The following is a 15040-nucleotide window of genomic DNA, read 5'->3' as shown; positions in this document are numbered from 1 at the left end:
GTTGGCGACTTCAATTTATTATTCAAAGATGAGCAAAATGGAATACTTATATTTGGAAATAGCCAACAATTGACAATGTTAGCAAGATGCAAAGAAGTGTTTATGGATGGGACTTTCCGGAGTTGCCCCAAACAATTTTATCAGCTATATTCACTGCATTGTCAATTACAAAACAACCAAACATTTCCAGCAATTCACTGTTTGTTAAAAAACAAAACTTCAAATACATATGAAACACTTTTTAATGCCATTGAATGCTTGCTTAAAGAAATCAACGAAAATTATACTTGTTTTGGAAGAAACGTTGTTGTTGTGACTGACTTCGAAAATTCGCTTATCACCGTTTTAAGAAAATACAAAACTTTTGGTCTAGAGCACAAAGAATGCCTTTTTCATCAACGTCAAGCCATACGAAAGTTTATCAATAATGCCGGACTTAAATGTGAGTATTCTTTAAATACAGAATTCAAAGCTGCGGTGAAAATATTAGAGTCCGTGTGCTTTTTGAAAGAAGAAGATATTATTTAAACAGTTGGTATTTTAACGGAGTGGTATTCTCATATACCTTCATTTGGGATAGTTGTGGAATACTTCAAAAAAGTGTGGATAAATGGCGCGTTTCCCATTTCATTGTGGTGTCAATTTATGAGAAAAAAGAGGACTAATAATGATTGTGAGTCTTACCACGCCGCGCTCACCAGGAGGCTTGAGTTCGTGAAACCTGGTTTCTGGAAGTTCGTTAAAAAAATCGGAGAAGTGATAGAAGATGTTAATAAAGATCTAAAAAACATGAAAAACGGACATTATAAAAAATCAAACAGTAAAGTTGAAATAATATATAATACACTTAAAAATTTAACAACAAATTATTACTGTGGTGAAATCAAATTAAATTGTTTTCTCGAAAAGGTAAGTGTGTTATTTGATGGCTTAAATCATGAAGTTTACTTCGAAGTCGAAAATTGTGAACAAAACGAGACGTAAAATGTTACAAAAGAAAATTGTGTAGATTGTATCAATGAAAATGTTGTTGATATAAACACTTCAACAAATGGTGATATGTTTGAAAGTAAAGACTTTATCCAACAAACAAGACTTGAAAATAAAAATCCAACTAAAATTGTTGATATTCAAAATACAAAGAAAAAATTATACGTGAAAAAAAGCCAAGAAAAAAAAAGAAGATCTGTAATCCAAGAAATCAAAAAAGAGTGTAGAAAAAACAAAAAATTAATTAAGTAATTTATTTTTTTTAATATTTTAATGAAATAAAGTTAATAAAAGTTAATAAAATGATAATTCAATTTTAATAATTCGGGTTGTAGTGATTATAATAGAGCCGAAGTAATTCAAATGACATCATATAAACACAATAAAGAACTTTAAATTTGGTATATTTTTACATAAAACATGTTAAAAATAAATTTTTGAATACAAATGGTTATTTAAACAAAATTCATTATAAATTCACTTTTGAAAATTACATCATTAAATTATATACTAACTAATTAAATATTATATTATTTATAAATTTGATAACAATTGTTTATAAATTGTTTGATTAATTGAATCAAGTATTTTTGTTTAAACAGAAATAATACTTATAAGACTTTTCCAATAATACAATGTGTGAATTTACACGAACATTAAGTTGTATATTTTTATTTGTTGCTTTAAAAAAATACTCAAAATATTGTATGTATAACCAAAGTTACTGGTTCAAGTAATATTTCTATTTAATAAGATTTAATAGCGTAAAATAAAAACAAAATACGCAGAGTTGTAATAATATATAAATATATTTATTCATACAATTTACAATTTATTTATTGTCGACAAAAATATATTTTTATAAAAGCTTGACAAAAATACAACAATGAATTATTTTTAAAATTTTCTTTGTTAAAGAATAATTAAGAAAGTTCTTAATAATTTTTAGTAAAATATCGTTTGGCAAAATGTCGTCATCCCGTATTGTGTATGATTTTATTTTACAAAATATATCGATACAACATTACAGTGTCTCTGTTTCCATTGGTATCAAATTGTCAGAATTGTAATTTTATATGAATATAATAATCATATTATTATATTATCATATTAGAATGCATTTTTCAAGTTTAAATAAAAGGTATTATAAAATTAAAATAAAATTTGTTTTGTTAAAGATTATTTGTATTAAAAATATTGTTGTTAGTATTGTATGTTTTATTTTTGTAATTAATAATATTTTTATTTTTAATTAATTTTACCATCAAAAGCTATATTTTTATCTATTATATAATAACCACAATTTTTTGTAATTTTAAAATAAAAAGTAAATGTTATTCGAAAAGTCAAGAAAAAATATAAAATTGTCTATCAAAAAAAATACAACAAAAATTTTTTAATATTCAGAATATAAACTGTTTTTCAAAAGTCGGTACCGAAAGGACCCGACTTTTTGAAGTAAATGATTCCAAATATTTTTCATTTTGTTTGACATCGTTTTTTTGCTTATTTTTTTCCCTCTTATTTTTTAAAAAACAAACTTGACTGAACCTTGAATTTAGACCAAGCTAAAAAATTAAATAAAAAATAACAAGGAAAATATCAAATAACTTACTTCTTCAAAAATTTTGCTTGACCATATGGTTGTTTTTGCCGTGAGTAAAACCGACTTTTTCTTTTTTCAAAAGAAAATGTTAATGATCCAACAAATAATAAAAATCTTTCAATTTCATTAACACTTACAACACAAAGAAAAGATTATTGAAAATAAAAATAACCATTTAATATGTGTAGTGTTTCAAAGTTTGTTTTTTTTAAAGAGACAACCATAAAATAACAACAAGTTAGAACGATTTATTGTGTATTTTGAAGTGGGGGAGAGTCGTAATGTGAGAGGTAAAATACGGTTATCTCACCCATTCAAACTACTCGTCCATTACCAAAAGGCAAAAATGCCGATTTTTTGAGAATCTCAACAGTGAAAAAGACTGAATAACAGTCTCAGAAAATCGGACAAGTTTGTTCTAATTTTTTGTTAAAATCCCGAAATTTTAATTGAAATTTATAACTGTATTGGTTTTGAGGGTTAAAAAGTCGGTACTGTTTTTTCTTTTTTTCAAATGGAAATTATAAATGAAAACAACAAAAAAACTTTAAAAAACGGGAATTTATTATAAAAGGGTTTCCACTAATAATTGGTAAAGTACCGACTTTTGGCATACAGTTTAGTTGTAATCAAACAAAAAATGAATAAACGATTGAATTCTAATTTTAATACAACTTTTACAATCATAAAAAACAAAAACTTTTGATGTCAAAATAAAAAAATGATAAACAATAACATATTAATTGTTATAATTATTATCTTGATACCTTAACAAACGAGTAACACAACAAAAAAGTTCCAAGGCAGTATTTTTAAAATTCAATTCGACACTCATTTTATTTATAAATCAATTTAATTTTATTTTTATAGCAAATTGACAAATGAATATTATTTTTAGTTAAAGAATGTTGAAATTTAATATATAGATTGTATTTTTGTTGAGTGTTTTGTTTTCTCGAAAATAACTTTTTCTGAAAATATATTTATGTTCTATTATTATATGTCTTTTTACAAACAATTGTTTTTTTGATTTAACCATTATATATCAATATTAATCAATAATACAAATATTTTGTTTTAAATTGTTAATTATTTTTACTCAAAAGGAATGAAAATAACAAAGAATCAATTAATGATAAATAAAGATATATGTTTTTTAACTTCTTATGTCGAATTATATTTTTTTTTATAAAATATAAACTCTGACCATAAATTTTGCAAAGTATTTCTTATAGTGTTCTTTAATCAATAGTGTCTTCAATGGTCCATCTATTCTTAATTAAATTGTGTTTAAACATTCATAAGTTCATAATATTTATGTTCAATCACTCTATTACATAACACCAAAGGTAAAATAAGTAGTTTTTGTGTTTTGTCGGCTATGGCTTTTAAGTTATTGACCATCTTGTGAATTTCTATAATTATTTTAAAACTGGAACAAGAGTCACCAAAATAGTCTGGTATTTGTGAAAAACTTTTTCCAACACAATTTAAGTTTAATTTAAGTAAATTTAATAACATTGTGTAACAACTTTACAAATATTGAATATTACAACTTCGACTAGTTTTGCTTTAAATAAGCACTATTTCCAACTAATTGAAGATTATCATAAAGTTGATTTTCTCAAGTTTGGCACAATTTTCAAAAATGAATTTGGCATCACAGTCGTGTTCACTATCACTTTAACTTTTTTCATGTTTTACACAACCGAAATGCTTTATTTCAAATTATTTTAACAGAAGATGGAATTTTTAGTTTTTTTAGACCCCAATCATTGAAAGTCGCATAAACAATTTCAATAATAATCAGTGACTTTGATAGAATTTGGGTGCTCCTTATTTTAAAAGTAACGTCAATCAATTAGTTGTGAAACAACTTTCTCTTTGGTTTATTATTTTTAACTTTTGATAAAGTATAACGGACGTTTTTGTACATTATAAAATTTGTGTTTTTCTCTTTTTGATTCCTTATTAGAAACAACTTAGAGAAAGGTATTGGGATCGACATGGATTGTTGTGTTGTAGGGCGTATACGATTTTTGGTCAGAATGAATTTAAATAATGGTTTAGATTGTGGGCTTATTCGAACTGGGTTGATACAAAAAAACAATAATAAACTCATGTTTTTTTTACAAACTAAAATAATAAAAAAATATTGCACTGAAGCGAGAAAATATTTTGCAATAACAATTAACCAAGTAATTAAATATTTGTTACATTATACAGGTAATAATCAAAGACCAAATTATAGTCAGAATGATGTATTTACCATTAATAACCTTCGACACAAAGTTCAAAAAGTAAGTGAATATAAGTTCACCAAATAATACTAAGGCACTTAAATATATTTTAATAATAGTTTTTCGATTACAATGTTAAAACTATTGTTAGTTCTTAGAATTAATTTGTCTATGATTTTTTTGGTCAATTGTAACTATAAGTGTATGTCACAACAATACATTACAAATATTTTATGTTTGTATTTTACAAATTTGAATTTTTCAATTTTTATTTGAACATTTGAATTAGTTGTTTTATAATTGTACAATTTTAAAAATTTAATTTTTCGTATTGAATATAAATACTTTCTAAACTGATGGTAACTATTGCATTCATTGCAATTCCAATCAACTGAACAACTCGAAGGTTATCTGATCGACACATTTGTATTCATTTTAATTAACCAATAAGCTGTTATATTTTTCGCACTTGAAACAAAGACAAATTGATTTGTCACACTTACCAATCTTTCTGCATTTGAAACACCAATTTATTTCCAAAAAGTATCTTTACAGATGTGTTGCCAGTTGAGTGACTCGAAAACTTTTTACATGTTTGCGTTGTCTTGTTTCAAAACTCGCATTGTACACTCACCAAAAACCCATTCAAACACTTGAAACACTTGTCAATATCAAGTGAGCATGCTGTGTATCCCTCAATCAATTTGCATGAGTTGCGGCTGTGATCTATGTGTTGATAAAACTTTTACTTAGTACTCTCTACAATATTCACTTGTACACAAAATATTCCATTCTAACTGATGCTATAATCGTGACAATTATAAGAAAAAACAATTGAATTTGAGGTCTTTTTAGCGCCAAATTACTCATGAATTGAAGATAATATCGTGTTGGTTGCTGCCAATTTAAAGAAAGGGATAAAGTCCCAACTTTACAATATAATAAATGATGAGAAGGAGATTAAGACTGGATTAGACCCAGACGAGTCGATTGAAAAGAAAAAATACTGAATATTTGTTTGGTGTAATTTATTAAGGGAAATTAAGAGGTATAGAACTTGCCATTAATAAGATGAAAGAGTTAGAAATGATAAAATAAAAGTCGACTAATTCAAGAAGAAAGTAGCTAAATCAAACAAATTTAAAAATGAATGTGTCGTCCACTATTATGGAGCTGTGTTTATACCAAACAAAATATCTACAGTCAACTTATTGCGACCTGTGGTAATTAAAACGATTTGATAAAACAAAAAAGGTTGAAAAAGTCGAAGATAAGTTGCACATTAAGTTTATGTATAATGCCGCAAATGGGTTACTCTATTTTAACACAATGGGATATTAGACATTAGATATTAAGTTTGATGATATCTTGATGTTTTCATTAAAAAAGCAATTGATTTGAATGCTAAATTGACTGATTTTGGGTCATCACAAAATGTCAATGTGTTGATTAAGAACATAATATTCACAAAGGGAGTTGTTACTCCAAAATATATGTCTCCTGAAATCCTTAATCAAAAAATAAACAAGAAAAGTTCTGATGATTATTCCTTTGTTGTTATCATAGATGAGTGCTTTTAATGTGAGCTTATTTACAAGCCAAGAATTAACATAACCTTACAAATTAGCAGTCTTTATATCTACTGGAGGTCGTTCATCACGATGTAAATATATTACAAACAAAGAATATGATATCATCAAAAAAGATTTTGGGGAATATTCCAAGTAAAATAATACAAATAACAAGAGTTGATAATATATTGTAAGAGTATTTAAAACTTTAGTTAATGATTAATTTAAAACATGGTATATCTAAAAATATAATCACAACTCTAAACGGCATTATTGAATGTTTTGATGTACTATTTCGATTTATTTTAAGTAAAGGAAGGCGAAAAAGTCGCACCACCAATTTATTGACTTCTCATTTTAAACTAAATTGTAAGATCCGTTGATACTTATCGACACAATCTTCCTCTCCCATTACAGCTGTAAAGACCTCTCGACGGACTTCTGAGTTCAAATGACGTTCTCGTGCTTTGACTAATAAGTCCTCACTTCTGTCTTTATTTCAGGAAACCCCCGTTGTCCATTGAGGTACTTGGTGTTAAGAACGTCACTTCTGAATTGGTCGAACCGGCTACCCACCATTCCTTCTTTTTGTCCAATATTTCAGATAAAATAACACAAAGAGTAAAGTCTTCAACAATTTTTTCTTCTATCTGGTATTGACTAGGCGTTTAAGATGGTCGAGCAAATCAACGTTTTTTGGATTTTGTTGTTTTTTAAAAGGTTGAATATTTCTAAAAAGATTTTTTTTGGTTCTAAAGTATAATTTATGAGGCAAAAATATACAATCAAAGTAGTTTCTCTCAGTGTTTTTGGTTATTTAGAGCAGAGGATGGACCCAATGATATGGATGATGGTGATGACAATATCAATATTCTTTTTATTTATTGCCTTAAAACAGTAAAAAATAAAGGTATTGTTGATGGTGCAAAATTTGTAGACCCACACACTAAGATAAAATTGCTTATTGTTAATTCTTCATTTTATAATGCCTGTTATAAATTCCCATGACACCAATACTCTTATTTCAACACAAAGTAGTTATAAAAGAATGTTCAAAAAATGATCGAGTGTATCTTTCATTTTTACACTTTTTGAAATGTGGAGCTGACTTTTCAAAAATTTGTCACATACATCTTCGGTTATAGCTTAAAACGACTTGTCCCTGTTTGTGTGATCGACTCAAGAGAACTCGAGGAAAATAAATGACCACAAACACCCTTTTATATTCCAACATCGGACATCCCATATTTAATTTTAAGTTTTTCTGGTTTGTTTTATTATGTTAAAAAATAATAAGTTCATTGAATTAACGTACTATTGTTGTTCGTAAAGAAATCAATATAATTGTTATAAAATAATTTTACAATATTGATGCAAAGATTATTAAGAAATGAAAATATTGTGTATTCGATACAATATATTATCAATTGTTCAGTTGTCCTGAAAATACACTCATCACCATTTGGTTTAACTTTGTTACTTGAAGTGCATTCATTGCACTTCTGTGGTTTTGAATTGTATGACTTACAATTTGTGATTACATTTATTTTTAACATTAAAATGTTTGATATATAAAAACATATTGTATAATATCTGTACAATTAGCACACATTTTACCATATTTTGTGAATATGAAATTTTTATTTTCATGATACACATCATAACACTCGGCATGTTCATACTCTGAACAAGTCTTGCAATTGTCATGTGTAATATTAATGACACATTAATTATCTTTTCTTGTTCAAAATTCGACATCTTCTTTATAGCTAAACTTGACATTACATTTCATATAATTTGAAACTGGTTTAACACAATTCAAAAACTTCACCTCGTATTACAATCAATCTATATTGATTGCTTAAAATGCAGCCGGGTAGGCACAACCACTAAATGTAGGTCAAACAGTTTGCATTTTTCAGCAAGTTAATTAACATCGATATAATCATTGTTTGTTGTGTCAAAATAATACCAAAAGCATATGTTACACAACTCCCTCTATTACCATATCAACTTAAGCACCTTTGTCACATTGTAGACAGGACTGCTTTAGATAATACCATTATAGCTTTTGTCATATCTGGTGTTGCTGTTTTTTTTGTTGTAAAAAATCTTCACTTAATTGTTACATACCAAACCACATTCATGATATGTTCCAAGTGAATTTTGTAAATCGCTTTAAAAGCAATCGCATTGTTTATCAATTGCGAATTCTTGGATTCCATTAAATTGTGTTTTGTTTTCATCATTTTGTGCTTTTTTCAATTTGAACATTTTAAAATAATTAAGATGGCATTATGGCAATACGCAGTGGATATATTAACAGATTATGTGTTGTTGCATATGCGTTATTCTTCACCTAGAGCGAATTTATGTCGTTTTTCAATATGAAAATAGTAAAATTACAATGGATATATCTTACTATTATGCACGACAAAAAAAGATAATACCTATCGAAACACAGCACCTAACAATTTGTAAGGGAAATACATCTTTTATTAAGTACAATTAATTTTTGATGCTAGATTTGGCTTTTATGAAAACCAGTTAAAATATTCAACATAGAGTCATTCTCTAAACGTTGTTCTTTACTTAACGTTGTCCCTCAGTTTTACGATATTAATAACTGGAATATATCGGGAAATTTTTTGAAACGCCAGAAAATCATTGTTACCATTTTTATGATTTATTTACCTAATTCCCAATTTTTAAAGAATTTTTTGTGTTTTTTTGCAAAAGGGACGACGTTTGAGGAAAGGACAACGTTTAGAGAATGACTCTAATTGTTTTTTCCTTTTGACTGTTAAAGGAAAAATATATAAAATTTAAATAACTGTAATTTGTGAAAACAAATAGATTTTATTTTTATTAATTTTCATTATTAATAAAAAAAATGTTTTTTTCCATAACAATAAAATAACATAAAAGTGTTCATTAAAAATCAAAAAAATATCTGAAAGGAAATCATTGACATGAAAAATAAATAACAATGAAATTTTTTAAATATAAATTTATATTAATAAAATATATTCGAAATATAAAAAAAGGAAATGAACAAAGACAATTGTGATTTGATACAAAATAAATGTTTATATACTAAAAAACAGTTTATATGATGCTATTTAACTTAATTATGAAAGATATAATATATATTTACACAAAAAGTATAAACAAAATTGGATTGGACATGCAGTTAACCAGCTGCTGTACAATTCAAAATGGTTTTTTTTATTTCCAATTATGTATTATATTGGAGTCTTATATCTTAACATATTTTATTTAAATGTTTTTTGATTTACTGCACTTTAGACAACTCAAACTCAATTCTTTTTTCGAGTACTGACTTGTTATATATTTATTTACAATACATTTTTTGAACAACATTTACTATATTTGGTATTGTCATTAACGATGATGTATTTTATTGTACTTTCAAACTTATTTTAGTGCCCATCTAATACAATTTGTAATTGAGCATTATATGTGGCTTTATTTATGAATAAAGCTAGAAAATCTTTACGTACAATAACGCAAAGTCTAATATACAATATTAAACGTGTATTTTACAACGCATTTTTTACAACCGCTTAAAAATGAAATGAATACAAAGTGAATGTGGAAATAAGTTGTTTTGACTGATTCCAAATTCAAAACGCCGTATTGTGTGTTGATTTATCTAATATTTAGTGAACCAACATCAACAATAATGACCAATTTGATATTTCAAAAGCCAAATTACATGTGAAAATTTAAAAATACTAATGAAAATACATGAATCTGTCAAATACTGACAAATATTTACATCATGCTGCTAATCTGATTAACCTGTAAATTGCTTGATTGTGTTTACGTGTTAATTGTCGTTATTTTTTATACTTTTGTTTGTTTAAAACGTTTTGAATAAAAATGTTATCTGTGTGCATAACAATTTTTAGTAATTTTTCAATTATTGAAAAAATAACCACAAAATATAAATAAAATATTATTTATTTTTAACATCAAAACAAACATAATTATAAAATATTAAATATTCCGATTTCATTTATTTTTTTATTTTCCTTTAAAATCATTTTTCTGAGCAAGATATGGTATTTCTTAAATCATTTCAATTCTGTTTTTGATATAGAAATGTTTGCATTTCCAATTTCAATAACATGTATGTATTTACTGGTTAGTGTGACAACAATAAACTTAAAAAAAATATTGATACAGAAGTAAAATATAAATAAAATTATAAATTGGAAAATGTATAATTATTTTTAAAGTATAAGTGAAACCTTTTATATTGGTTGGGGAAAAGTGTGTTTTGAATAGATGGGACTGGTCTAAAGCTTATTATTTCGTTAATGTTTTGATATTTGGGGAAGACCATTTCAATGTAGACAATGTCTAAAAATGATAATGATTGTTAATTAATCTGAGGATTATAAAAAAGCCTTAGTATATTCTTTTTATTCTTTTACATAATACAGAAATTTCTGTATTATGTAAAAGAAATAATAGAGCATTCAAATATGTTAAATTGTAAAGATAAGTGTAAAATGGGTTGTCGATATAGATGATTATGATAAATCATAAACCACCGTTGTCGATTATGTGGATTTCGTCCTTATAATGATGGATTACACCGAAGGTATTGTCAAGAATAAAACTTGTTATCAAATAGAGTAATTAGTTTAATAAATATGACAAGCATAAAGCTTAATAAAACTTCAACGTTTTTGATATTTACCAAGTAGATTACAATAAAAAAATTAATTTTAAATAAAATAGCTGTTTATATGTTCTGATAAGATTTTTTTTCAAATAAACAAGTTTTAAAATTGGAGTTGGTTACAATGTTGCTTCTTTATGAAACAGACAAATTAATGAATCATAAACGTGAAAACACTAAACAACTTAAATAACATTAAATTTATTCCAAGTGTTTTACAAAATAAACAATCTCGACTTTATTAGATAATTAGACATGTTTAAAAATTAATTTTAAAGAATAAAAAATAACGGTCTTTTTAACTGCTTTCCATCGTTTTAATTGTTATAATTAATGAAATTATAACAAAAGTCTATTACAAATAACCACATTTGACGAAAAAGGGTTCTGAGTGGCATTTTTAGACCTTGTGGTAAACAGTACCATACAATATATTATTATATTAATAACATTTGAAACTTTTAAATTAAGCGGTTAAAAAAATAAAGCGTTTTTTTATTTTCTGTATGTACAACACTTTAGACAAGTCAAACAATAATAACATAAAAATAATTTTATATCAAAGTAAAAACAGGTCAATTAAAATTCAAATGTTATTGACGATTAAAACACCAAATCAATTATTTTTAGCTTTATTATATTCTACATCAAGTTGTTTCACGATTTTATCAGCCAAGCTTCTGTTTTCAGGTGTTTGTTCCCACACACGACTAACAACATCAAAAACTTTTTCGCTCACACAGGAAGGCTTTCCTTGTCTTTTTCGAGACATCACATAATCGACGATATCCCATGGGTATCCAAAGTTTTCTTTACTATACGACTCACACCACGCCAAGCACTCATACATAGTCACACCAAATGAAAATATGTCTGCACTCTTTTTGTACTTCTCCTTATTTATAATCTCAGGCACCATATATTTTGGTGTGCCAACGCCTTTTGTGAATGTCATATTTGTCATTGATAAATTGATGTTTCTACTTGACCCAAAAACAGTCAATTTTGCATTCACTCTCTCGTTAACGTCCATTGAAAATACCAAGATGTTATCCGGCTTGATATTTTTTATGTAATATGCTGTTTTCGTGAAGATAAAAAATTCCCTTTGCCGCATCAAGTAAAAATTTAATTCAAAGTTTTTCAGCTACACAATTTTCATTTACTTTTTCATTTTTCGTGTTATCAATCAAGTCAATCGTCTCGTGCTATTGTTATGTTGATGCTTATCAAAAATACATGTTAATTAACAATTTCACTTGTTTGTTATTTTATTATATTTTAATTATATTTATACCATATTAATAGTTCATTGTTTGATTTATTATATGTGAATAACGATTGTATTTTCACATCATTTCATTATCAAAATAGCTAGTAGTCATACACCCAACTTTTCAAGTATTTACTGAACAGTTTCAATATAACATAAATTGCTATTAAATACATAACTATATTGTTTATTCATTTCGTTTTGAAACATTTTTTGTGTCACAGTGTGTTGGGTCAGATTCTTTTTTTGTTTTTTTAATCGAAAAATCAACTACTTTCATAAAACATAAACAAGACATCGAGTATTTTATTTTCGAATAACAAATCATTATGAAATCAACCAATATATTCATTTTATTCATCAGAATAAAATTATATTGGTAAGTGATTATTTGGTTAATAAAAATATGAGAACGATTTTTTATTGATAATTTTTAATCTTCAACACAATACGTTTTTTTGAGAAACTTTATTGTTGGAACGTGTTTATATTTGAGCAGAGATATGTACTGTCCAATTAAATTTTGTTTCATAAAAATGTAATGGGTAAATAAATATCATTTATTGACAAATTCTTGCACATTTTAAAAATATCAAAAACGTTTTTTTTATAAAATGAATTTGAATATGTGAAACTATAATTTAGAATTTGTCTTTTAATAACAACAAAAAATAAAAATGTTTTGTTTTTCGATTAGAAAAGGAAAAAACAAAACCCTCATAAAAAGTATATAAAAACACCATTTTTCCTCTTAGCACAATCTGTTGAGTTAGCCTCAAAAGATTTTGTAGAACAAAACTATCGTTTTTCATTTTAACCTTAGCAAGTCAACTGAATCAACTTTTTTTGTGGGAAGGTGAAATCTGGATAAGATTTATCTAGATCATAATTTATTTTTAGAATAATTAAAAATAAATTCAAAACACGAAATCGATTAGTTTTCGCGCAAATAACTGGTCTTTACAGACCCATGTTTTCTATTTTCCATGTATTCAAAATAGTCAACACTTGCTGTTACGAGACATACACATGAATTTTCATTAGAGCGTTTCGGAATTTATCAATTTTTCATTATTTAAATTGGTTTGTGACACGCAGTTCTTAATTTAAGATCTTTTTAGTTCAAATACAAAAATAAAAAAAAGTGACTTATTTTAAGTAAAAAAATCAAGGATATAAATTATCCAGTTTTCACTTCGTAAGGTTAACAGCCTCGAATAACAAAAAAAACCAAAATGTTTTAAAACCCTTAATATCATTATTTTGGCCCAATAACAATTCGCAGTATTAACACTCACTATGACGTGAAAAAACATTTCACATCACGATGATTTTTCTTAATACTCTAAACAATTTCCATTTGTTTGGTCACACGTTTTACAACTTGTGGAACACTTTGTACACCCACAAGAACCACTAAGTGAGTAATACCCAGAAGCACACTTTAAACACAACGAAGTTCCACCACCCAAATAATACAATACGGGACATATCGAACAGTTCTTATTCGATGAATCGTATGAATATCCCCGTCGTTTTTGAACACACTCCACAATTTGTGAAAACGGATTGAATACAAGTCAAACTTCCAGCCGTGGAATAAAATCCATCACGACACTTTTTACACACCCAACTTCTTTTCTCATCTGCAAAAGTTCCTGCTGTACAATTATAACAAATAGCACGTCCACTGCTCAATACGTTCCTCGACTACACTTTAAACATTTTTTGATATCATTGGGTATTTAGAACGCGTTCCGGCAGTACATTTGAGCATTTTGCACTGCCAGAAGATTGTGAATAATACCCAGTCGTTCACATAGTGCAAGTAATTGCCCCTTTATTAGAATAAGACCCCACATTACATGATTTACAAGACAATGTTCCAGTATTACTTGAATCTATTCCAGCATTATATTGGGTACAAATTGGTGATCACAAAAAGAAGATACAGCATCATATTTTGTGTATGAAAAAGCACCACTGGTAGAGTAGGTTTCAAAAATTAAAAGTTTGTTTATTTAAATAAAAAGGATTATAAAATCTGGGAGTTATAGTTTGGAGTCTAACAACAAATAGATTTGTTAAATAAGAACAGTTTGAACTTGTGATAGACTTTTTTCCACCAACACCAATTAATTATTATTTGTATTTTTAATTATTTTTACTGGCATTTCAATTAATTTTACCAATTTCAAATTATTTAATGCGTGTCTATGACTTCGATTTAATATTGCCAGCTCAAGTATTTTGATGGATGTTCAAAGTCATTTTTAATAATTAAACATCATAATATTTAAACATAATTGTTAATATTATATATAAAATATAAATTATTTAAAATTGTTTTAGTATTTACACAAAACATTGTATCAAAAGATATTGTAACAACAGACAATAAAAAGTTATTATTTAATTTTGAGTACTTGTATTCTTAAATTTCTCCAAAAAGAATTCTTTGACATCAAATTTCACTTCTCCTTTTCCTTTTCGATTAATCAGCCATTTTCTAATTATTATAACAGAAACAATTAGAGCAGATAATATAACCAAAACTGCAAATACTATTGCCCAAATAAGAATTGTTGCTAATGTAAAATTCGCTTTTGTATAGTTTACTTTCCATTCGTCATCTGCAAGAGAAAA

General features: G+C 26.4%; 1 protein-coding gene across 1 annotated transcript; it reads right to left on the bottom strand.

The window, feature by feature from the left end:
• Positions 1–11737: 11737 nt before the first annotated feature.
• Positions 11738–12746, bottom strand: EIN_103360 (protein serine/threonine kinase, putative; the record flags this gene model as incomplete). The annotated part of the gene is made up of 2 exons (XM_004255536.1): positions 11738–12268; positions 12603–12746. The coding sequence occupies 2 exons, from the start codon at positions 12744–12746 to the stop codon at positions 11738–11740; spliced, it is 675 nt and encodes a 224-aa protein (XP_004255584.1).
• Between the last annotated feature and the right edge of the window lie 2294 nt (positions 12747–15040).

This window comes from Entamoeba invadens, assembly GCF_000330505.1.
Source record: "Entamoeba invadens IP1 unplaced genomic scaffold scaff_1105074725029, whole genome shotgun sequence".
NCBI lineage: Eukaryota > Evosea > Mastigamoebida > Endamoebidae > Entamoeba > Entamoeba invadens.
Note: the sequence above shows the minus strand (reverse complement) of the source record. Positions and strands in the feature narration are given on the sequence as shown.